The sequence below is a fragment of the Drosophila willistoni genome, chromosome 3R (genome assembly GCF_018902025.1).
Source record: "Drosophila willistoni isolate 14030-0811.24 chromosome 3R, UCI_dwil_1.1, whole genome shotgun sequence".
Classification (NCBI taxonomy): domain Eukaryota; kingdom Metazoa; phylum Arthropoda; class Insecta; order Diptera; family Drosophilidae; genus Drosophila; species Drosophila willistoni.
Genome location: NC_061086.1, coordinates 30,208,723 through 30,236,039, shown reverse-complemented (window position 1 = coordinate 30,236,039; position 27,317 = coordinate 30,208,723). Strand labels below are relative to the sequence as shown.

The 27,317-nt window shown below is 38.4% G+C and overlaps 1 protein-coding gene across 1 annotated transcript; it reads right to left on the bottom strand.

Moving 5' to 3' along the window:
• Positions 1-1,055: 1,055 nt before the first annotated feature.
• Positions 1,056-26,533, bottom strand: LOC111519359 (protein masquerade). The gene is made up of 4 exons (XM_047011637.1): positions 26,437-26,533; positions 17,733-18,745; positions 4,569-4,767; positions 1,056-1,102 (listed from the first exon to the last, which is right to left on the bottom strand). Exons 2-4 carry the CDS (start codon positions 18,660-18,662, stop codon positions 1,056-1,058), a joined length of 1,176 nt encoding a protein of 391 aa, XP_046867593.1. The 5' UTR covers positions 18,663-18,745; positions 26,437-26,533.
• Between the last annotated feature and the right edge of the window lie 784 nt (positions 26,534-27,317).

The following is a 27,317-nucleotide window of genomic DNA, read 5'->3' as shown; positions in this document are numbered from 1 at the left end:
TCTGTTTGTTGTTATTGTTTGGTGTATATAATATAACCAAAAATACACAACAGAGACAAGGCAAGGCAATGTACATGCACGCAAAATTGTTGTCATTGTCTACACAGTGAAAAATATATAACTGAAATCGATGACAAGAACATTGAGACAAAAAAAAATTGAATCAAATTTCATTCAAAAATTTAAATTCGCGGGGGTCAAAATTCTGTTCTTATTTTATAATCACATTCTCACACATTACTCGAGCTAAAACTATTAAAATTAACACACAAAATATTATATATTTAGTTTGTTTGTTAGACAAAACTTGGATTTAATTTATATTTAGTTTGGTTCATTGTAAAGTTTCTTTGTTGATTTTTTATTTTGTTCTTACTTTTCGTTTATTTTATTTATTTATTAATTTATTTATGTTGTGTTTTTTTTTTTATTTATTAATATTCTTTGTCAAATTGTTGGCTTTTGATTTGCTTTGCTTTGGTTGGCTTTTTGCTTTTGGGTTTTTGTTTTATTTTCTTTTTACTTTTTCTTTCTTCCTTCCTTTTGCTTTTTATTTTGTGTTTTTTTTTTTTTGTTTTTTTTTTGGTTTGAGAAATTATAATAACAACTTAATAACAATGTAACGAATATCCTTTCTTTACGAGGACACAATTCAAACTGAAGGCGAAGCTCATTCGTCCGCCTCACAAATAGTCAACACATCGTTGGCATACCGTTATTCTGTCGGCGTAGAAGTTGACTGCGCTGCTTTCGCTCCGAATCCTTTTGAAGAAAACGAGTTGGGTCCTTCCCCGATGTTGGCCAACGTCAGCAACCGAACACCAAACGAACATTCCTCCTGATTACTCTCTCAGGCATGCGCTGTAAATAATTTCGAATTGCTGGTTCTTGTCCTGGCTGTTTTCGATGGTATCCTTTCGTTCGTGTATGGCAAAGGGCCATTGAGGAAATTTTCCCACTATCTTTGCCTTATTTATGGCAGCATTTCTAGCTCAAGTGTTATACTCGGTTGTTGTTGAGTGCATTTCATCTCTGTTAGAAGCATCAGATGGCCCTTACATCGGTATGCCGGCATCTGCCTTGGTTTTCCTAGCTACTCCAGCTGTATGTGATAAAACATGACATTGTGGTTGGCCTCGTTGTGATGGCGGCTGATGGTGGTGGCGGCTGATGGTGGTGGTGGCTCTGATACGCTATTCCACCCACACATGCTTTGTATGTATTGTTTATGTCCTCAAGGGCCAATAATCCACTCTCGTTTCATATCGTTCGCGCGCCCTTTTGCCAAGCAACAACTTGGAGCCGTCAAGCAGCAACCACCATTCCGGCCTGGCTCATCTCGTGCCATTGCTGCTATTCAGCCACAACTTGCTTTGCCTTTGGTCTTTGCCCTTACCCGCCACCACTTAATTTCTACTTGATTTGTCGCTTAAGAAAACTAATTGTCTGCCTTTTGTTGAGCGTGAAAACAATAGAAAACATTTTAGCAACTGTTACTTTGGCCAAAAGCGTATTAGAAGCAGGCAAAGGCTAAACCGAAGAAACCGAGAAACGAAAACGAAGACACTGCTGAATGGTTAGGGGACAAGAACAACAACAATTACGAATCGCGGTGGCCATGCAAGGGCGGTAGGGGTAACTCTTTGGAAAGTGTCTAAGGAGATGGCTGGCAAGCAACTTATTCTTAAATGGCTCAGCTCTTGTCGAACAAGAGATGCGGTGATGATAGTTGGTTTTATTTTTGTCATTTTGGTCAGATGTTCAAGGTCATTTGAGCAAGCAGCTGAAACCCTTGAAATATTTACTTTAATCATTAAATCTTTTTTAAAATATTATAACTCGACCACAATATTTAAGACATTACTCAAAGAAAGCTTGACAAAATTATCAATATCTACTTTTCCTAAAAGTAATTTAGAGCATTAAATAGAAACAAAAGGTTTTTGAATCATATGATTGTAACCAGCAGAAGATAATGCATTGCACAGATAATGTAAGCAATTTATTTAAAAACCTCTTACACAAGACTTGTTAGGATTCTACACAGATTTGTACCTACATCTTTCACTCAGATTAGGCTTTATACAACAATTGGAATACTCAACCACTACGAGTTTAACACAGTTAACTAGATTCAAAATAGAACCAACTTATGTTTTATATTCACTTATTGTTCAAACTAAGAATGTTGTTTTATAAAGTTGCATAATAATTACATAATTTAGAACCTTATAAAGAGAGACTATCCGTGTCTGAGGCCAACAGAATATGGTAAACGATAACCTTTAAGATTTTCATCACATAAACTCAATGGATTTCCCCATAGTTCATGTGAAAAGTAACCCGGTTTCTAATTGATTTCGTCTTTGCATTATAAATGCAAAAGTCCCTTCAACCTGTATGCACCATCATAGTCGATGACGATAGCAACATGGCGACACATTATCCGCTTGCGACTAAATATGTAAAAAAAAAAAACACAACAGCAACAACAACAAAGTCAACACAAACACATTGAAGGAACACAAGCAAAGGACTCACGTGAGCGATTAAAATCTGAAGGAAAGTATTTCTGTTTTTCTTTTTTCTTTTTTTTTTCGTTTTTGTTTTACTTTTTTCCCCCCTTTCTATATACCAATGCCTGGCACACTGTTCAGGGTTGTTGTCGTTGCCATTGCTGTTGCTGTTGCTGTTTCTGTTGCTGCCGTCGCCAGCTGAGGTGTAAATGAGTCCGCGCTGAGCGAGGAAAAGCGTTAGGGAAAGGGTTGCTTGGCAGCAACGTAGGCAGCGACGTGTAATTGGAGGCGAGTGTGTCGTGTAAAATGTAAAACTTGCGCCGTAAATAAATCAAAACTTTCTGACTGAACAAACATTCAGGTGAGCGAAAAAATGCAGCAGCGCCAACAGCAACAGCAACGGCAACGGCAACGCCAGCAGCCCGAAGTAGCAACAGCAGCAACATGAGCGTTGCCGTTGCGAGGGGGAGCCCTCGAAAGGTAGAGAAGGCCTTTACATTTTACCTATTGACAAGTGTTTCATGGGGTGGAGGTGGGAGGTCGGAGAGGGTAACTCAAGCACTGGGGCAACTCAGACCCGTACATGAAAGAGGTTTGGTGGGGTTATTTACGCTTAAAATTGGAACAGCTGCAAAGTGAAGCGCTTACAGCTGCTGCTGCTGCTGCTGCTGTCGCTGTTGATGTTGCTGCTTCTCATGGGCTTTCTTGGATTTCTGTTACTGGCATAATTTGCATTTATATGCTTTAATTTACTTTGTTTTTTTTTTTCTTTTCTTACCCTGCAGATATTAATATACATAGTTTAGCCTTCACGCAAAATACATTTGCCTTTTCCCCCAACTTCAAAAATAGTTTATTTAGACAGATTCCCCCAGTTTTTGGGGTTTTCAAGTGCATATAGAATAGTATTCTTGGTCATATGTAGTAGTCATAGTATATTCTATTCATATTGATTTATTACACAACATGTTAAACTAACTGTTGACCCCCGTTTGCAGGGCGTGGTGTAAAAGTTTTTTGTTGTGATTTATTTATTCATTATTTTGTCATATTTCTTTTGTTCTTCTCGCTGGTAAAGCGTAAAGTGAAATGTAAGTGGTTCTTGGACTGGGCCAACACAGTAAGATAGGTTAGATAATAACTATATATGTATTTGTGTATAAAGAGCGTTTAAGTTGTGGCCAAAAGTTTTGCCCACAATCCGTAGGGCTAAAGGTAGTCACACAACTTGGCCAAAAGCAGCCATAGCCATAGTCACATTTGTAGTCATAATAAAATGATAAAAATATTAATATAAATAAACAGCGAGTAAAAGAGATCTTGGAACCATTTTGCCAGCTTTGTTTGCAGTCCAAGCCAGCAAGAAAAACTTTCATGATATCATCTTTAGCACAAAACGAATACAAAAGTCTTGTAACGGGACAGACAGAAGTTTGCCATAAGTTGACAATTTTTTGCCGTTTTGCTTGGATTCATTCTGGTCTCCCACACTCTCGTTCTAAATATATTAGGGCTGAAAACTTTGGCTATTGCTGGGCGCCCAGCTGCCCAGCTTAGAGGCAAGCTTGTCCCATAATTGATGGTCACCGTTTAACTTAATTGTATATAGAATGTGTGTGTTTGTGTGTGTATGGAATCAGGTTTTGAGTTCTTGTCACAGTGAGTAGTAGTATAACATGGTCTGTGCCTCTACCTTCACCCCATACCCCTAAGCCCACTGTCTCTCTCTCTCCGTCTCTGTCTCGGTGGCATGCTGATTGTGTCAAGATATCATTTCAATTTGCGCCGCGATAAGGCTCCGAGACATAAAAGTAAATTGAAACGCCTGACGCTGACATGGCCTTCAACTGTCCATTCAGAGTCTGGGTACCAGTCTCGTACGATTCACTTCCAGACTCATCCCATCCCATCCCATCTCATCCCATCTCATCTCATCCCGTTTTCATGTAGTGCGAGTGCGTCACGCACGTGCAGGTGGCGCAGTTTCAAAAATTTTTAATTGAATTTGCCACTGGCCAGAAGAGTATGTCCAGTGTCGGTTAAAGTACTCACTATGCAATGGCGGCATGTACTCCATTTCCGAATCGCTGCTGTCTTCCATGTCCAGTTCACCTCTTGTGCATGCTGTTGCTCCTCCTGATCCGGCTGCTTCTGTTGATGTTGCTGCCGTTGTTGTTATTGCAAAGGAGTTGGTACGTAGAGCCATTTCCATGGCACGCAATGCGGGCAGGTTTCTGGGCAATTTGCCATTCTGCAATGAAGTTAAGTGATGGCATATGAAAATTAAACATAAATAGATAAAACAAAACGAATTGAGAGTGAACCAAAATAACAAAAAAACACAAAAAGTGGACACGTGCCGTGTGCCATATATAGAGTTCTCTCTGCTACTGAAGGTTTCCTTCTAATTGAAGCATTTAACTTGATTATGGCGTACAACTGTCTCACAGTGGTGTGAAAATCATGAGGAAGGATTACAGGCAGTAAACTTGGGAATAGAAATAAATGCGTTTCACCTGACATAGGTTTGAGTTACCTTTTCTACTTGGGGGAACTGCTCTGGAGGTCTGGGTTTTGGACAGTTCAAAAGCAACAACGATGTGACGACAACAATAACAACTAAACAGGATACAGAGTGAACGACACCAAAAGAAAGAGAGCAAGAGAGAAAGAGATATAAATAGAGACAGAGAATAAGCCAAAATCCAATTTCAGCAAGTAGCACGACATAAATTTCTTTCCTCCACACATTCACACACTCACACACGCAATGGGGTTGCTGTGTAAGTGTGTGTGTGTGTATGTTTGTCCATGTCCTGCAAATGAATTCTGTTAATGCAGACATTACTCGAGCATATTAAAAGTCCAAATGGTCATTTCGTACAGAATTTTATAGCAACTAGCCACACAAGCCGGAGCTACTACTACCGGAGCAACCGCTGCTCTATCAGCAGACACCGGGGCTACAAATAGGCACATTTGTTCCGCCACCCCCCCCCCCCCCCCCCCCCGAAAAAAAAAGAGAAACCCCATCACAATCATGAACCATCCCCAACCCCTTAACATCCCTATTCCCATTTCGGTTGCAGCCAATGGGCAAGGTTGTTAGCATGGGCATATACGCATATTTGTTTACCTTGCCACGACAATTGTGGTTGACAACAACAACAACAACAACAACAGTAGCAATAACGACAGCAACAACTACATACAACAACAACGACAGTTGCTGAAGGGAAATCGACCTTTTCACCCCCCGTATGCCACCTTTTTGCTGAACCGCACATTTAGTTTATTTGATGTTGCGAAATGAAAATTGTGACATAAAAGGGACTAAGAACATAATTAAGTAGTGTCCAAATGTGCAAATCCAAAGGAATAAAAAACAAGGCAAGCCAAACCAACAAAACAGGAAAAAAAAAGCAACGAAAACGAATCTCCATTTGCAGATGACGATGACCAAATATCCATCCAAATGTTGCAGGACGCCGAATGACACTTAAAGGATTTGCCTGGGCTAGCTTTAAATATGCTCAGCGTTATGGGACAACATACATATTAAGGCAAAAAGCAGCAACCAGCATCGAGGAGGGCGAGACGATGAGACCGAGATATGGAATCAGAAAAGAAAAACAAGAAAGAGCAAAAAGAAAAACACACATTTCTACGGCCGACTGCAACCCACAGAGCGCACATTATTTGCTGTCCCCCGTTTGTGGCAATAATTTGCTCCAATTCGGCTTTCTGTTTTTCGCCTTACATTTTTTTTGCTTTTACTTTTGCGCACGTGTCGTCCACAAAGGGTCATGATTAGTTTGGTTAATAACGGATATAGTTCTATAGAGCTGAATAAAAGACATGCAAAAAAGAAAAGAAAGGAGAATTTCCCCACAACAATTTCAACGCCTCGCCGAACCTTACACAAATTTGAAGTGATCTGACCCTTGGTAAATTATGTGCCACCAAATTGCTTAGAAGATATAACATAGTATTTATGCTCTTTCTTTTTTTTATCTTCCCTGGTCTGCAATTAATTTTAATGCATATAAAACTGGACAAGGCAGATATCCTATTTAAAATATCGCTAAGCTATAGATAGTCACTTGACACTTTTGAGCCTTTTTTCTTCTCTATTGTATCACTTAGTTTTCTTAACATCTTATTGCCTTTGTATTTATTTTAGAGATTCTTTGACTTAACAACAAATATTTAATTATTTGAATATTTTCGACTTGTTTGACTTTAAATCAAATCTTTAATCTGCGTTATCCATCTTCATAGAATTGGATGGTAGATAAAATAATCAATCTCATATAATCGAATGTTTCATGTACAATTGTATTACTATGAGTGAAAGAAATTTGATAGGATGAATTTCATAAATGACTTTTCATCCCAATTGTATATTTTGGCACGAATTTGTTGTTCTTTTAATAAAATGTACAGAAATTCAGAGCCGTTTGTTTGTATGTATGTATGTATCGTGCTTAGTTATATCTCGGTTGTACTTTATTTGCTCATTTTTCGAGTATTTGATTTCATTTCTTTCATTTTCTACGCTTTGCGTTTTATATTTTCTCCCTCTCTCTCTCTCTCTCTCTGTCGCCTGCCTTATCTCTGTATTTCTCTCTCCCTCTCTCCCACTCTGTTTGTAGCACACACAGTTTTTTAATAAAACAAATTCAGCGGGCGGCCTGCGGCGAACATGGCAGGCAAAATTAAATTATTTCGCTGTTTTGTGCGATATGACTGAGCGGACTGGGAAAAGCTGGACGCCAGCGTTTTATCATTGCCGTTGATGTTGACAGGAATATGTGCGTCAACAGCAATCAGATGAGGAGCAAGGAGGTAGAGGGGGCAGGGTATTTGTCGAGGGGTTGGCATTTGACAAGCCTGTCAGACCGGAAACGAAATATGCCTTCGGATTTGCGCTATTTTATAATTTAATGACCATCATACAGACTTATCGAGTTATAACGTATATTCATACAAACATTTCATATTTTACTGTTATCCAACATATATTTTTTGTTAAAATACAACAATATAGACTTTGTATCATCTTGTATAGCCTGTTTCCATCTGTTTTGGTGTATCGTTCGTGGCACTACATCAATTACAAACCAATTGACTTTTTCAGTTTGAGGTCCTCAAAAGTATGCTACATTTTTGATTTCATATTACTCATACGACAGGTTTCTGAATTGAACCTTTATTGCAAAGAAAAACCAATTTTAATCATAATCAAGTGAGATAGGAATTGTCCCATGTATCTAACATTTAATAAACATTTTAAAGTACTACTTATTTATTTATTAGAGCTTTTTTGCTTTTAAATGTGTTGCGGAATAAAAATTTATAGTCTTTTAGTGGTAGAATACTTTAATAAAAAGTTAAATGAATTTGTATGCATTTCTTCCTTTTGCCAGATTTGCTCCGTGCGTGTTTTTCTTATTGCAAGTTGTGCGGCACAACTTCCGTTTCCTGTTGCAGTTCTTTCTGCATATAATAGACATTGATTAATGACACGTCCTTCGTTCAGGTGAGGTGTAAGCAACTAATGGCCAGCCATCTACCCAACCCACTGATGGCATAGTATTTTATGTATGTTTATTTATGAGGAGAAGGCGCACAATTAGCAAATCACAAGACGGTCGGGGACAATCATCAGTTTAATACCATGAAATTTTCGCAAAAGCCTTGCTTTGACAATGCAATCTGGCTATGTGGAGCAAATAGGTCGAGACTATAAATTAGATTCTTCGTTCCTATTGGCTATAGACAAGCAGCGGCTAGAGAGAGAGAGAGAGTGGTGTCCCTCACCAAAGGCATGCCAAAGGCATCAATCGTTAAAAGTGCTGCTTGTCGAGGCGAGCGTTCTGTAAAGGGAAGTGGCTTGGCAGCCAGTCCGGAAAGACACGCAACATTGCATATTGGGACCACACGTCGCATGAGCCAAGCCAAATGTTGCCAATGGCTGAAGCAACGTCATTCCAACAACGACGAAGGGCTAACTGGCTGCGATATCGCTCATAATTTCCAGTTCTCATATTGTAGCCTGCAGGCCCAAACCCACAGTCAACCAACAAACCAACCAACCATCCAACCAGCCAGCCAAACAAACCAACATGCAAACAAACAATGATTGAGCCAGCAACCGTATTGTCTCAGCTGCATTTTGCATATCCTGTGCTGAATAGTGTCCTTGCTGCTGTCGCCTTTTGGTCTTTGGACGATTGCGGCCTGTTGTTTTATAGCGTCGTAAAACTTTCATATACAATTTTCTCATATCAATTTCAATGAATTTATTAGTATTCAGGTACAGGAAAATTTTGCCTGCACTTTACATTTGCATTTATCTTCTTAGTAATCAGTTGCAAGGCTTACAAAAATGCAGGCATGACATTTGTTTGGCCATTTAAGCCTAGAACTCATCCATGTGCGCCTGGTTATCGTTTGACTGTGGTTAAACTAATGTATAAATCAAGATGAACTAACTAAGGCCATCTGCAATTGGCCGAGTTATTCCAATTATTTGGTTCAATCGGGTGCCAATTCTTGTTTTGTGAAATTCGTTTGTTTTGTTGGGCATAAATTTAAGTCAATCTTTATATTTTTTTCTGTTTGCTAAAGCCAATACGCTTAATCGATGACAGAAACTACAAAAGCAGCTGCCATTTTTATCGAAACCAAACTAATTGCCTTATAATTGACAGTTTGACTGCTTTGGTAATTTGTTTTTGCATGTTATGCTGTCAAAAAGTTTTCCCACCATTTCAAATACCCTTTCAGGGGCTACTTTTATTTATGCCAAAGCTTTGGTTACTAAATACTTAACTCAATGAATATCCTTTACCTGTACCTACCTAATCAATATAAAGAGTTCTTGTCAATTATGCTCTCTTGATTGGACCCAGTAATATTAGTGTATATAAAGTACGGCTAGATGTTTTTTTAAAAATGATTTTAATGCCCCAAACTTCTTCTTCTTCGTCTTGTTTGTGGAACCGCCAAAAATGGGTGAATTTAATGAATGTGGGTAGTTCTATGTTCATAGCCAACTCACGAACTCAACATCAGCAACAAGTCAAGAGTTGATTTGGCAAGTTATTTAGTTAACTTTTAGAAACTTTTTGTTGAGTGTTTAGGCTGCATTTCGCGTGACCCTCTTCATTAATTTCCTGGCTCGCGCTTTGACTATTCTAATTTTATAAAGTCACAGTTAATTTAATCTGACAATATTCATATTTTGATTTTGTTGAAATTTAATAGAATCCATAATTAAGAGAGCAACACGGACCTGTGGCTGTCTTATCTTATTGGCCTTTTTGGCCATACAAAGTACTTTAAGTCTTTTCAGCAGCTTTTGTGGTAAAATGTTGATTGAATGCAAGAGTTGCAATTAGGCAGTGTATTGTTTGTGTCAAGATTTACCAGCTAGTTAGGAATAAGCATGTTATCTTCTATTTGCAGCTGCAATGCCTTTTTCCTCTCATACAAAGAAAGCAAGCTTTATAGTAAGGCTTTGTGAAAAATAAAGTAAAATGAGAATTTATTTCCTAAAATTCTGAATACATTTTCTTAAAGGAAGATTCAAAAGAACTTCTAGTTGGTTGGCTCAAGATAAATTCACTGAAATAAACATTTCTCCTCCTAATCTGTTCAAAATTGATCAATTTATGGCCTTACAGTGTATCTTTAATACACATAAGTCAAATGTTAGTCTTTTTCAGAAACGAACAAACAAACAAAGGTGTTCTTTTGGTTCTTGTCTTTTTTTTGTTTTGGGGCACCTGTTTGTCTTCCCACTACCTCGCAGTGTCGACTCTGTGAAATTCCACCCCAAAAACTGTTTCCCCTCCACACCTTTCAATGGGCGTATTTAATACTCTTCATTGAAATAAAATATCTACAGGCAGTGCCTAATTTATGTAAAAGGAAAATAAATCAATTAATGTCAAACAACCTGTAAGCAAAACAAAACATACCGCCACAGCTAATTTATGGAAACCGCATTTTGTATACCCTAAAAGATTCAGCCATTCTCAACTGATGACTTCTATATTGAATACTGTGTGCTAGAAGACAAATCTAGCCTTTGATAATCTTTTATCACTCTATGTAATGAGTAACCAACATCAACACTTATGGTAAATACCCTAACTTGAGTATATTTTTATATAGGGCTAGGGCAGGCTTTCTATGTTCGTTAGCCTAATAATAATTAGAGGCCAACTGACATTTTGAGTTGAAGGCAAATATAATTAATTATGTACCACAAAACACAAGGGCAACAAATTTTAGCTGAACGAGAGCAATGAATTGTGGAAGCAGCATAAATATCAAAATCAGCCCAATGCTTGCTGTATCAATACTCACAGAACAAAAACTTTGCCATTTGCTTTGAGTATTTTCTAATGTTTTGATACAAAGCGAGCATCTATGTATAAGTATATACAACATAATGAGTTAGATGCTGGAAGATGAAATACTAAGAAAAAGCAGCCGCAACAACAACAACAACAACAATAACAACTCCAATCAATTATACGGCCAATTAAATGGGCAAAAAGCAACGGAAATACCGAAAAATGTAATGAAGTCGTTGTGAATGGTCTACTATACACCCTTAGACCACATGGTTTGGGGGGAGGAGGACAGTTCTTTGAGCCAAAGACTCGTGTGCCTGCAATTTGTTTTATGTTCAAGTGTATTTGTTATTGAAAGCAAAGATGTCCTGGCACGTTTACGAAAGATAAACAGAAACACACAAAACCGCCCAGAAAGACAAAGCTTGCAAACAATTTTGTAATGAGACAGAAACAAGACAAGAGATCTTTTGTCAAAGTTACCAACCTCTGACCAAATCCACCATCCATCCTCCACTCCACTCTCTCATACACACGTGCTCACGCCGTGCAGTCACACATTAATTTGCAGAAAGAATTGACCATCTGGAAGTCTTTATCTTAAAATTTCAATACCTGTCCATTAGTTGCATTTTAAGTATGTTCTTAGTAAGTTAGTAACCACCAACGACATGTAAATTAATTGACCAACTAAATGAAACTATAAGGATATGCCAGGAATGGAGCCATTGGGCAGGCATCTTGGTTGCAACTTCATTTTGCGCATCACTCACTTTTATTTATGCTCATCTACTAGTTACGAGCATGTTTGTGCCAAGACAGGGCCAGCAGCTAGCTAGCTGGCCAGCCAACTAAAGTTATGTGAGACATTTTCCATTGAATAAATTTCGAAATAAGCCTCGAAAGAATTTCAACAAATATTTACAAGAGCAAGTCCAGCAGACAGGCGGCAGTTGAACAGGGGAGCAACCAAATGAAACGTTGAAGTAATAATGTGTATCGAACGGTGTTTTGTGCTCTGCCATTTGAAAATTCATACAAGAACACTGAAAACAGGGACGAAACGAACAGAAACAGGATCTCACACTGCATCATTCAATACCGAACACTTTCAGACGTTTAACTATTATTGAAAACTTTAGAAATACAGCTAAAAAAATTGAAACCTCATTGAATTAAACTATATTTACGTTTTCCCATTAAACAATCAGCAAATTTCTTTTACAAAATTGAAAACTGTTTATTGACAACCAACGATATTCATTATATATTAAAATTGTTATTAAAGAAAGTATTTAATGCAAACTCTTTGCAAAAAATTAATAATTAAAAATGCAAAATGAAAGAAATGATTCTCTAGACATAAGTGAAAGAACTTCCTACAGTGGGAGCACAAACACATTAATACGAAATTAAAGATTAACAATTAAAACTATTAAAAACAAATGTATTTCGTCCCTGATGACAATGTATCTATCTATGTTTCTTCACATAGCATTTTCAGACAAATTTGTGGTATTGTTATTGTTTTTTTCGTACAGCTCTCTGTGTTAGTAAATAGTTTAGTATGTGGTCGTAAGCTGCTAAATGTTAATTTAAACAATGCTTCGGCATTTCAATTACACATTGAACACACATAAACACACACACACACAGGAGTTGCATTTCTCATTTTGGTAATCACTTAACCATGCAGAAAATAGATAAGATGGAAACACAGTTCACTTTAACACATTCGATTTGAACGAATGGCAACAAATCACCCAACTGATGATTTAGAGTGTGAGCTAATTATAATTAACAATCAAATGCATAGCAATTTGTATAAAATATAGGTTGCATAGATTAAATAACGAATATAAGCAGTACGAAAGAGAGAATAATTAAGTTTCATTAGCAATCATCAAAAGGCAGCTGAGCAAACTGTCTGTTAATATTGAGTAATTATATATTCATTACAATTTGCTTGCTTGCCATCAATGGCAACGATTCATCAATTAAACTTCAAAATGATTTAGTTTAGCCATTATTATTATTATCATTATATAACACTGATTGACTGACTGAATGAATCGCACTCAAGGCTTTGGTCCTAACTCTTTCAACAAAGTTGCGCGCGCCTTGTTTGCTACGCTGTTTGCCTCTAATTTGACAGCCGTGGCTTGGCATTGTCGTTCCGTTTACGTGTTGTCTATCTTTGTCAGCGACACGCCCCCTTGGCCAGCACTAGCGATTTCTTTCTTGCTCACATTCGGCAACAATTTCTTTGTCAGTTGTGTTTGGTTGCATTTTATTGTATTCCACCAGAGTTTGGTTTTAGTTCTATTTGATTTTATACTCTTTTTTGTAGAGCAGGTATAATTGCAATCTGATCTCTTATTGCATATTGCAAAGGCTGAAATCATGTATAATCTATGTAAAAATAAAATTTTAATTGAGAATCAGGGATTATTCAAAATAATTTCGTTAATAAAGTAATCCAAAAGTCACTAGAGTATATAAATTTCGTTCTCGACAAGTTAGTTTGATGCCTGCTTTGGGTTTTTCTGTATTTTCTGGTATTGCAATTGTGTTGCTAGCACGGTATTTGGGGATTTCGCTTGACAGCTTGCTTGAAATTACAACTGTCAATTGCATTTAATTCGGTTTTGACCTTACGCGAGCGCAAAAAAACAAAAAGAATGCGAGAACTAAGTTTGCGGCAAATTAAATTAGTAGAGCAAATAGTTGTTGGGGTTTGGTTTGGGAAATGCTTAACTTGGGGCATACATATGTTGTGGCTTACATATAATATATTTTTAACATTGACAAGTTGAAGCGGCCTGGGGACTGCTATTGAAATTGAAGCGGCCGATATCGTTTCCCCTTTCAAAGGTCGCCTCGAGTGTCGAGCAAAATAAACTGTTTGGTTGGTTGCGACAACAAAAAAAGCTTTTGCACGAATGCTTTTGAAATTTGGCGCCCTCGCGCACAGAGACACAGCATCAATGGGCAACAAAAGAAGCACTTGACAAGCCCGCATACACACAAAACACACACACACACACACAAATGAATAAATATACGTATACACAGAGGCTCTCACACAGGGACACTGGCATTGTGGTAAAAGCTTTCAAGTGCCAGCACACACACAAGAGCAGTAAGGCGAAACTGACTCTCTGCCTCAGCTGTTGGCAACGTCAGCGTCGTCCTTAAGAAGACTTTTTAGTAACTCAATGCGTCAGCAACACATTCACACGTACACACACAAACACACACGTACACTTTGGCACTCAGTTGGATGCGGTGAAATTCACGATATTCAACACCAGAGATTGCATTAACGCTAACGCCACCTCGCGGCCAGTCCGCAGATTAAATTAACAGTGCGCTGTGAAGCAAATGATTCCCATGGTGAGGTTCAGAATGGAGACGACACGGATTTTGGTCCAAGCGAAAAGCCCTTAAGGCTAACTGAAAGTAGAGAAAGTCACCACAGTAGCTGAGCTGTTAAGGCTGTCCGTCTATTCTCCTTGCTCATATAAGTATGCTACAAATTTGTAGAAGATTTTCAAGGTATCTGATTTTGTTTTGAATTTCGGTTTCTTTTTTGCCACTGTCACTGACATCTCTCTCTCTCTCTCTCTCTTTCTCTCTGCCATGCTCGTGTCCAATTTACCAGTTTTAACTGTCAACAATTTTGCTTGAGTTTTCTTTCCGCCTGTCGCTGGTGCTGGCCACAAAGCAAGCCTTTGATATTGCATCCTTTGGCGCAAATATCAAATTTCTCTTTGCTCAAAATGTAACCAACATTTCTTGAATTTCTATTCGACAGTGACGGCTACCATTTTTGAGTATCAGTTTCAGATTTTCACATCTTTAAGCAAAGCAACCATCAGTTAAAGAGCGAGATGACACTTTTTAGTTGAGCAAACGAAATCAACGATTCACCAAACCAATGAATGCGTTCTGAAACAAAAAAAAAAGAAATCCAGTGCACTTTGTGTGTCTGCGCTTTTTGTTGACATGTTAACGCAATATATGAAATATGAATTCACTTACGCATCACACTTTGGCTCCCGAGGCCATTAAGGCAGCGCACATCCTCAGCCAAATGGAGTCTTGTCCTTTGCCATATCTCCGACCCACTCCACATCTCAACTATATGTTTTTTGTCTGTACTTTTTAAGCCACTTTCGGGCCAACAATAATACGAATGTCCGGGCAACTCGCCTCCCTTCAAAAGTGCTGCATGCGAAGTGTTGTCAAAGGAAAATTCTTCCTTTCCATCTCTTGATTCGTGTAAACAAGTATATCAAAATATTCTTGCTGAAAGATAGCTACAAATAAAATTTGTAGTTCAATTATAAAAACTTGTGTCAACTGGGATCCGAACTCTGACCAACTTTAAAACTTTAAGGATAATCAGAATGGAGAATTGGAGAAAAACCCTAAAAACCTAATACTGGTTCGGTAATAAAAGCTTATGCAGTTCATTCATTGTACATTTCTACCTAGTGTTGGGTTTACCCTCAGAAAACATTAAAAGCAAACAAAACAAAAATTCAAACTCTAACAACGAAATCCGCTTTCGAATGCTCCATAAGTGCACATGGAATATGAGAAAAGAACAATTATTAGATGGCAACCAACTGTTATTTCAGTATAATGCAAAGTGGTAAATGGAAGTGGAGGCTGCCGCAGCAACAGTAGCAGTGCAGGACTATAAAGACTATGAAGGCTTCATGTGATTTGCAATGCAACAAGCAGCAGCAAGTAGAAAACAAAAAAAAAAAAAAAAAAATACACAACAAACTTTTGATGCATTGTAGTTGCCTCTGCACCCAATAATATTTTTGTGAGGTTTATACCACACACACACACACCCGCACACAGACACATTCACTCAGTCACATATATGTGTATCTACATATGTTCTATATATAGTATACTGTGTATATGGGAGTACATTATAACAATGGCCAAGTGGAAGCATTAAAGTGAGTATATAAAATGCTTTCTTTGTGCATGATAGCGCGTCCAGTTTGACAGAGGATGAAGCCAGAGAAGCAGGAGAAAGAGATGAAGCAAAAACAAGCTATAGCCATAGAGAAGATGAAGGCATTGCTAAGTTGTAGGAAGACCACAAAATATGCACACACACACACACATACACAAACATATCCTTTTGAGATATGCCAGATATGGACAAACCAACTTCGAGATGAAGAGACAGAGATGGCCGACTAACAACAACAACAAAAAAAAAAAAAAAAAAACATTTCATGAAAGATTTAACATTCAAATGTGCAGAAAAGGGCGAACTTTCCTCTGCTTTTTGCAGCTAAATAAAACTACTTAAACATGTGAATGAGCAGCATCACAAAAGGATACAATCTACCACTATTCTCTATGTATAAATGTATGTATGTTCGTCTGTAGGTAGCACTTGAATTTATTTAAAATGCAAAATATAAAATATATTTTATCCAGGCAACTGAGAGGAGAGAGCTACCTGAAATTACTATAAGAAACCCTATGAATTTTCATATTGTAATTTGGAATGCCAAATCCTTAGCGTAAACGATATCCCAGTGTGTGTGTGTGTGTGTTTGCGTCAAATGTAAACTGACCACTTGGGCAACAACAACGTAAAGATTTACAAAAAATTCAGTTGAAATATCGACTTGAAGATACCCTCAAAAAACTTTCAATGGATGAAGGTTACATCTCATTTGATTAGTTAAGAAATGTGCCCTGCGGGTGTAGGATATAGCAAAATACTATTCGAAATGTTGACATCGCAGTTTTAATGCCAGCTGTAATACTCAGTCTCTGCCGTGGCACTGCCTCTTGCTCTTCACAGCTTAATATACATATGTATGTATGTATATATGTGTTTGCAGATTCTTAATCAGGACAAACTTATCTAGTATGCACAAGTAGAGCAACAGCAACAACCGTAGTTGGGGCTGTCAAATAAACGAAGCATTGGACACTACAAGGCAGCAAGTAGAAAAGAAGGAAGAGAAAAGAGCAAAAAAAAAAAAAGAAACACAACAAATGGACAGCAGACACTATCTCTTTGTCCTTGTTGCGGAGAGCCTTTACCTGTAAAAATCTGCAGGCAACAACGTAATTTAAAAGAACTACAAACTATGCTTTGCATGTCGCTGGGCCAAACCCCTCTATATCTTACTTCGCACCCCCTTGTTGAACCCATCCCAATCCTTAAGTCCGGCTCACATTTCAGTTCGTCTTATGTTGCTCTAGTTGTTGTCCTGCTGCGCTTCTTTACTCATATTAAATGCAAAAGTCATTGAGCGTAGGACAACAACGCGAATGCGGCTGCAAGAGAGCCAAGCGATGGGTTGGGTGAGGTGGGTTTTTTTGGGCTACAAAAACGACGAGTTTATATCTACATCCTTGGACATGAGTTTGCTGTAAAATTTCGTGTTGATGATCTTACTAGGTTATGCATTAGTTTTTTGTGTAACGCCCCGAAACCTTCTCCTCCTCCTCCTCCATCACCTTTTTCCCTCCTGTCATTTCTCTTTTATCTCCGTTGAGCTTTCACTTCCGTTTCTACCTTTTTTGCATTTCCTCTTTGGTCCTTGTAACTTTGATTTTTTGTGTGCTGTCGCTGCGTTAAATCTTAGCTAACATGCATACAGATTCTCTAGCTTTGCATGTGTGTGTTTGTGTGTGTATATGTGTGTGTGTTTGTGAGTTTATTTTGTTGCATGTTCTTTATGTTTATGTAAATTGAAGTTTTTGCTTTGTTGCCATTGGGGCCATAAATATTAACCATGGTGTGCACTCTCGCATTGGAATTATTTTTCATTTTTCGACATTTTCGACTCACCTTCTGATATGCACTGATGGCATGAGAAGCCACCGATTTCAGTGATAGCACACGTCCATCCGTCGTCAATTGTGGTGCTGGTGGTGGTGAAACTGCTTCTGTGGTTGGCAATTGACAGGATACAAGCATTTGAGGCATAGGCGGCGGTGGTATTAGCGGCTGAACCTGAACTGGTACTTGTTGATACTGGCAGGCCAGAGTTAAAGGTGCCGGCGGCTGTGGCGGTTGAGGCGGTGGCGGTACATTTTTGGAATAGATCAGAGTTTTTGTATCATCGCTCGAAGATTGCGGTAAAGTTGGCAACGTAAAGGGTAGAAAAAACATTGGTGTTCCTTGACCCTGGCAGGTCATTGCAGGTGCAGGTGCAGGTGCTGACATGTGGCTGCTGTTACTTTTACTGCTGTTGCTGTTCCTAATGTTGATGTTGTCTTGTCCATTGCAACGGGGATGACAATGATGCGGTGGCACATTGCTCATGTACGTTGTTCGTGTTGTTGTTGTTTCCGGCATGGCCAAACAGTTGAGATTGCCCCCAGGCAACTGCTGCATCTTTTGTGTTGTTGTTGTCGTCTGTTGAAGAGTCGTTATACAGTTGACCTGTTGCTGTTGCTTGTGCTGTCGATATTGAGGCAACGGCGGTGGTGGCTGCTGATGCTGCAGCCGAGGTACAGGCAAATGCTCATAGCTCTGCTTACAGCATCGACACTCCTGACAACAACTAGCAGGCGTTGTCGTCATTTGATTGCTTCCATCGTTGCAGCAATTGGTTTCGTTGATGGAAGACATTGCGGGATATGGTTGTCCGCTCGAACGAGCCGCATTGCCGTAGCTAATCAGCTTGGGAGCTTTACCAGTTGACACTGAAGGAGGCGGCGCCGAAGGCTGCTGCTGCCACTGTAGGGTACAGGGCAGGATGCCAACAAAGCGCATTCCCGCAGCGGGATTGTCTGTCTGTCTGGCACTTTGATTGTCTATCTTGGCGGCTTTTCTAGGTTCGGTCAGCAGCAGCTTAGCTGTAAAACAAAAGAGAAAAACGAGAGGAACGTGTTGAGTTTTCCATTTCGACGAACCATTTTCATTTGTTTACCGTAAATTATGAATTATTTTGTGTGCGCGGAAGCGGAGATCTCTGTTCGGCACGCTTGATTAGAAATTTGGAGTTTTTTGAAAGAAATGTATATACATTTATTATTATTATTCTTTTTTTTTTTTGCAGAATAACAATGGGGAAAACGTATTTTACTGCTACTGCTGCTGTGTTTCTCTTACTGTTTCTTCACAAAATGAAAACATTTGTTGTGGACTGGCGTTACGCCTTCTGCTTGTTGCTTACTTTCCATGTCGCCCCATTCTGGTAAAGGTCTGGCACTCGTTAGAGGCTTTCAGAAATCACTCAAAGTTTGTCAAGAACGAGAAAACCAATTTTTCAGCTGAGTGCATTTTAATTTCGTATACGCCCCGTGTGCTCCCCATTGAGTTTTGTTAGTCAGGTTCATGGGCGCGCACTTGGGTTGCAGGGCAGCCAGGAAGGGGATATGAGAAAAAAAGTAGAAGGAAGACTATGTGGTAGGTTAAGAGATGCGAACAGGGGGCGAAATGGAGTGCGAAAAGCAACCAACTCGCCTCTATTGCCCTGCCACATTGAAAAAGTTTGCTTTTCATTGCAACACGCTTGAAATGGCAACTTGGACAAACAGCAGAAGAACAGCAAAAACAACTACAGCTGGAAAAAGTTGCCTGCCTGCCTGCCAGCCTGCCTGCTCTGCCCTCCTGCCATTTTTCTGTTTTTTTGGCTCCTTCTCTTTTCTGACAAAATGCAAGAAAAATTGGTTGTGCCCATTCTCTAGGCCTTTTTTCACTTCTCGGGCTTCATTGCACCCTTCGCCAGCCTGTTGTTTCCCTGCAGCTTTCTATAACCAATTTGCATGCCTCTTTCGACCGAGCATTGTTGACTTCTCGTGCGCAACTCCTTCTTGCCCGCCCCACCGAGTTCATGCTTCCTACGTGCACGCATTTTGGCCAAAAACCTATCCGCACAGAGAAACCCAATACAAACAATAGAATTTTAGATGTGACAAAACAGGTACACGTGTCCAGTTCCCATTTTTGCTGCACCCAACCGATTGACCATTGACCATGATCATGTTGAATTGTCAGCATATACCATATTTTTTAGCTCGATGACAACCGAATTTCTCTCATTTAATCAATCAATCAGACATCTGGCACAAGTACAGTTACAACATTTAACTAATAACTGACAGAAATTGAAAAATAAACCAAAACATGGATACAATTTGTATCCATCATTCTAGTCATTGAATCATTTGGTAAAAACAAACAGGTTTATGAAGTTTAATCTATACACGTATTTCATTTTTATTGCTAATCCATTTGCAATGATAGAGAAACAAGAAGAGTATTTACTTCAATTGAGGAATAGTTTCAATAGACTAAAAGTTCGCTCAATTATCAGAATTTATGTTGCTCTAACATTGGGTATTAAGACGAGCTATGGTAATTTTTAAAAGGGAGTAATCGGCTTAAAAATTATAAAGTAAAATAGGATAAAACATATTCCATACACATGAATAATATAATAAACTTACATTTTGTTTAAAAAAATGTTCATCATTATCAATAACTAAATACTCGCATTTTAAAAGCAAATATAGCCAAAATAAAGAAATAATTCTCTTATGTTTATATCAGAAATCTCATATTATAAATTAAATATAGGCAGAGAAAGGATTAAAATTTTTTTGTAACTTCATTTACAAAATTGGTCAAAATATTCACCTCATAGATGGCAAATTTTATGAAAATTTAAAATAAAGGATGCAAACCTCTGTTAAAAGAATTGTTTTAGGTAAAGTTTGTTTTGATAAGAGCTATCTGGTATATTATTCCGTAATATAATACGAATCTTTTTATAGTATTAACTTAAAGAAGAGGCATTTGTTGATCCAAAATTAAATTTTCGACCGATAGTTTTTAAGCGAACTAACTATATGATATCTGTCCTGTTCAAAGCATACTTAAAGTAATTTTTGCAGCAGTTAAGGATTGCAACTTCATTGATCTAGAAGAAAATGCTATTGATTTTGACGTGGGAAAATTTGTAAATCTTCTATAAAACCAAAAAAATACTAAGTTTAATGTGGGGAACACTTATAATACAAATTATTGTACACTAGTTGAAATTATATTCTGCTAAAAAAATTCTTTAAACAGGAACTACACAAGTCAAGGCTTAAATTTCAGCATTGATACTAATTCTTCACAGCTTGCGATTTCCAAATTTTTTTTTTCTTTAAAGATAAATCGATAAAATAAAGAGAAAAGCTAACATTAAATCTTTTTAGTCGCAAAAACTCTCCACCCACTGGCACACAAAGTGAAATATTTTCCATATAATTTATCCTAATTCCATAAATACTTCAGCCGCATAATGAAAAATATTTGCAGAAAAAGAAAGTACCAAGCTTGTTCGCTCGCAGCTCAAGATCAAAAGTTTTCCATACACACACACACACACACAGAGAGAGAGAGCAGAAATAGTTTTGTGATACAAGACAGCAGCAAAAAACTTTTTGACTCTGGCCTGGCGATTAAGTTGCCAGCAGTGTCGAAACTTTTGTTTGCACAACAATTTTCCAGCGTGTTCAATTTAAAATTTTTCCAAAAATATCTTAAGAGATACGAAAGCAAATGCATGCAAGTTTAGTGTGTCGAGCTTAATTACAAAACCAAAAGGAGCTAAGTCCGAAAGTAATCAGTGACAAGGACACACACATACATACACTGACATACACACAAACAATTCAAGTCCTTTGTCGGTTGGTTTGGTATCTGTGGGATACGCACCGGCCGACCAACGAAAAAAAAAAACAACAACAAAAACGACAAAGTACAAAGAAACTTTGCAAAAAGAATTTGGTAGTATCAAAGCAAAAATTTTTAATGAATTTCTTGCCAGCAAAACGTAAGCCTCCAAAAACGCACTGCACGCAAATGCAAAAAGGGACCCAGAACATCAGCAAATGGGCATGAGGTCGGGGTCAAAGGTCCAGGTTCAGGTCCGGGTCCTGGCTTCAGCCCAGATATACCAACAACTCACTTTCCCCTTTGGACGATGGCTCGGAAATCGTGTTGCCTCGTTGGTGGCCTTAATTAAATTTAAATATTTTATCACTGAAAAATTGCTAGGCGGCAACAACTGCAGAGCCACACCAACAACATGGCCCATGAAAAGGGTGCAGAAATGTTGGCACTCGATGTATGTGTGTGTGTGTGCGTGTGTGTGAGTGTCCATGTTTGTGTATACGAGTGCAGACAGCCGAAAAATACTGATGTGGGTGTATTTTTCATTATTTGCCCAGCGTTGCAACTTTTTTTTACCCGAATGCTCTGCTCCTGGTCCTTCCCTCCTTTCCCCCCATACTTCCTGCCTTGTCCCTCATCCGCTGCCGTAGCCACACTTCATATTCAATTGTGTTGAATAATTGCCATACGGTTTTTTGACCAACGGTTTTTGACACTTTCCTAAAAGGACACACGCGCTCTCTCAAGTGCCATAGCCATGCCCGGCCACTCCCCGCCCGGCCTTGCCCTGTCAAGTCCCGCTTTGCCGCCCTTTTTGCCGCATTTGAAGTTGAATTTCCTTTTTTCTGTGTTGTTGGGTTTTCAACCAAAAAATGAGCAAGCACTCTAGAAACTGCGGACCTCTGGACACAGAAACAACACCAACGACAACAAAAAGAAGCGGCAACAGGAAGAAAAAAAAGCAAAAAACAACAACATGCCAAAAGCGTTTTTTGAAATATCTTTGTAAATATTTAAAATGTTCTGTACATGCGGGTGCTTCAATCAAACCGAGTAGTCTCCATCGGACAACAGCAACAGCTAAGGGCCAACTGATGGAAGGGAAGGGGGAAAGGAACGGTGACTGTGGACAGGACTGGTGAGTTCGGTCAGCCAAGAGATGGGGCAATCAACCCCTGTAGTTAGTTGGGTGTAAGTTTTAAATAGTTTTTGTTGGCAAATGTCAAAATGCAATTTCGTATTCATAAATTAATGAAGTGCCCTTGCCAAACAAATGAAAAGCAGAAAACGAAAAAAAAAAACAAACAAAAAAACACAACCAACAAAAAACAAAATCTGTTCAGATTAAAAACTTTCTACATAAATTATGTGGGTGTGTTTCGGAAGCTTTCACTAATGCCGAACCGTTGGCATCCGATTTAAATCAGATTGGTATTTGTACATGAAATGTATGTAATCCAAATGTGATGAGCAAAATTACCCTGAAAAGGGATGTAATAAGAAAATGTTAGGCATTAAAAGTTATTTAAGGTAACCTTAATTGACCGTAACATATTTCACAGTCGAACGGAAATCACATATAAAGAAAACTGGTTAATTAATTGCCAGGAATTGCGAAGTCATAATATTTTACAGGAAATCTTTGCAATTGGAAACAAAATTCTTTAATACATTAAAGAGAAACAATACAAGTAGATTGAATGTTGTCGATTTTATAATTTCAAATGGAAATGAGATTGGAAACCAAATTTTGTGCAAAACCTTATCTAAACAGAATATTGCTTATGGCTTATAACAATGGTAAAAAATAGTTTTTGCATCTTTTGCCTTAATAACAAAATATTTATAATTCAGTAAATATTTTAGAACTTACAATATTACCACTAACCATAGAACACATAGATGGGACAAACTCATGATTTTTTGATTGCAAACGCTAGCCTAGTCATGGAACCCCAGAGAACTTCGGGAAAACCCGAACGCTCTCACTCTCAATGAGAGCGTAAAATGGGGAGAGGGCAAAGCAGCTACGAAAAAATTTCAGTCTAGCACAGACTACCGAACGACGAAGGCAGGCCTACGTCGCTTGTGATTTCGTTCTGTCTATGTATGTGTACACTCGTCGGTACATGCTCAGGCTTCGTAGTGTGTGTGTGACGTGAAGTTGTACAACATCGCATTTCAATAGCTCGCTCGACCAAAATTTTTCATTTTCGACAAAACAGCGGCAATGCGAATAGGATATGCCCCTGTCGAAAGAATATCAAGAAATATTGGCATCAGCTACGTATGTATCCCGGTGGCTGTGCCGATAGAGTGTTTGCTTGGCAATAGGAATGTCGCTGGTTCGAATCCCAACTCGATTATCGTTAACGAAGTTTTTTTTTTGTCTATTTTTTTTATTTATATAAAAATAAAAAAATAAAAATAAACAAAAGGAAAAAAAACAAAATGAAAATAAATAAAAAAAAAATCAAAAAGGAACAAAATAAAAAATAAAACAAAAAAAAAACAACCAACCTTTTGTTTATTTTTATTTTTTTATTTTTATATAAATAAAAAAAATAGACAAAAAAAAAACTTCGTTAACGATAATCGAGTTGGGATTCGAACCAGCGACATTCCTATTGCCAAGCAAACACTCTATCGGCACAGCCACCGGGATACATACGTAGCTGATGCCAATATTTCTTGATATTCTTTCGACAGGGGCATATCCTATTCGCATTGCCGCTGTTTTGTCGAAAATGAAAAATTTTGGTCGAGCGAGCTATTGAAATGCGATGTTGTACAACTTCACGTCACACACACACTACGAAGCCTGAGCATGTACCGACGAGTGTACACATACATAGACAGAACGAAATCACAAGCGACGTAGGCCTGCCTTCGTCGTTCGGTAGTCTGTGCTAGACTGAAATTTTTTCGTAGCTGCTTTGCCCTCTCCCCATTTTACGCTCTCATTGAGAGTGAGAGCGTTCGGGTTTTCCCGAAGTTCTCTGGGGTTCCATGACTAGGCTAGCGTTTGCAATCAAAAAATCATGAGTTTGTCCCATCTATGTGTTCTATGGTTAGTGATATTACTCTCTGAGATATTCTTGCAATCTATTATAAATTTCATTCCGAAATGGTTCCTCACATTGTTGGTTTTGTACCTCTTCAGGTATTCCAACCAGTAACTTCAACATATTCAAAGAAAGTGATTGTTTAATAATATTGCGACTTTTGAGAAAAAAGAATATGATTATTGTTCATAGGATTGCTATATGTCCATAATAGCTCTTCTTGCCTATGTTCTTAAAAGTGCTGCTAAAGGATGATTATATAGCAATGAATCAGAAGAAACAAGTTATAAACAGAATTTGATTGACAACAGGAATGATAGTCAACTAAAACCAAACAGCAAACAGATTGAGCTTTTTAGTTAATCAATTGAGGAGTTACGTAATCCCATCACCAAAATTTACGAAAAAGACAGTTTAAGATCTGAAGACTTGATGTAAGAAAATGAAGAATTGCGGATAAACGCATTGAATTGTAGATATCAGATAGAGCAGGTCGATAAATAGATTAAGAAATAAAATTCATGAACATAACATGTATCTGCCATGTCAAAATAGGAACAAAATTAAAGACAGAAATAGAGAATCTGAAATACAACATGGCAACAGAAGTGACAAATCAATGTAAGGCCCGAAAAAAAAGAATTAGATGACTACCAGGCTAAAAGCTAATAGTATTATAGGAATTAAAGTAATGAATTAAAGTCTCACACTCAGTAGACTTACAAAAATACTTGAATGAAATTTTCTACAATTAGTCGAGTGCCAACAAAATTTCAGAAACTTTGAAAAGGCCTCTCATTGGAAATTCATAAATTTGAAATATTTGCACCATTTTATACTCTCTGCTGCGGATATATAGAAGGTGGGTGGGTGGTATTTACGATATTTAAAATGTTAATAGAGTTTGGACTGATTATCGTAATAGCATCGGTAATTTAGACGAGAAGTTTTTTCTTGACGAATCATGTAGCCTCACTAATTTGCAAGCTCATAAACTGCACGTCCAAATTAAATATTCTGATGGAAGATTCAAATTTAATAGTTAAAATAGTTTTATAGTTGGCAATAAGGACACAAAATACAGACTGGAGTCACTGGGATAATATAGAGGGGCAGATGCATTTAGAATGAAAGTACAGTCCAAATCGCTTTTCGGTTTCTCTGGGTTATGTTTTTAGAGAGAACTCTGCATAAATGATTATCATTTGCGTTTAGATAAAAGTTCCAACAGGTTACCAAAGTAGCAGACATATGTAATTTCACAACACATTTACAGAATTTTCATCCTACTAATCTGTGGAACAAATTATACTCTGACATTTTATTCATTATTGCATTCTTGAGTATATACTGGCGGATTTATTCGTATTATCATTGGCTTATGATAGCCTTTTAAAAAAGAAGTAAAAAACCTAACGGCTAAAAATCATACTATCAAACTATATAGACATGCGCACGTTATGATTTTGAGCTGATTTCCTGCTTCCGTGTTGTTGTGGTCACAACAAACCATAAACAAGGCAGAAACCGTTGAAAAAAAAAAGTAGCGAACAGGCAATACAACTAGAAGAGAGTCAACTGCTGCATCTGCATTGTTACTCACACTCTCAGTTGCAGAGGCCAAGGCGTCGTTCGGTCGCCTTTAGCAGCACACACACACATACAACACTCGGTTGAATTGGCACACTTTTAGTTGTATCGACTTTGTTTCTTATTTTTTGTTTCGTGTGTTCGCGCGGATACACAACAACAACAACAACAACTACAGCGACACTGACAAACAAAAACAAGAACAACAACAATTATTAACTCACTGAAGAGCACGTGGCATGCGTAGAATTACGCACTGGGACACCGTCTAGAAGGGCAATTGCTTAAGATGTTAACGATGACTTTTTAGGGAAAAGCAGCGCCTCGTGTCGACGAATTAACACTGAAGAGCCAAGTCGGCGATAGTCGGCACTAGCTAGCACAGCTGGCGTCGTCCACCGGCAGAGGCAGAGGCAGAGGCAGAGCTGCACTACCACCAAAAAATATAAAAGAGACTAAAAAAACACAAACGCACACACACATTCATCTACTTGTATATATGTAAAGGGGACACCAATGCAGGCCACGCAAAGCAAAGCAACCCAAGCAAAGGGGACGAAAAAAAAACTCTTTTCAAGTCAGTTCACCGGGCGGCTCCAAAAGGCGCGCTCTGTGGTTGACATTATCATGTGCAACTAAATCGCACACAAATACTCACACAAACACGCACACTCACACACACACACACACACACAGATGCAGACGTCGAGATGTCTCTCATACCGCTGCCTTTCATCGCACCGCCCCCTTTCATATGCTCATTCGTCTGTACAATGCGGCGTATGAGTAACAATGCACACGTATGTACAAGTAGGTGTGTGGGTGTGTGCGTGTGTGTGTTTGTCCGTGTGTCACGCCCCCCGCTTGCCTGTCGTTAACGCCAGTTATGGCATTTGATATGCTAATTTTCACATATTCACAGAAGATTGCTTTCTCTGAGAGCAAAGTCAAAAGGAAAGCAACCACCAGGACACCCAGGGACAGGCGGCATTAATGCCATCTTCGTCCAGTCGCCAGTTACCAGCTGCCAGTTACAGTACAAAAGTGTCGCCTGAGAGTCTCTCCTCACTCAACGAAATGAGTTATGTGCGCTCTATCCTGATGG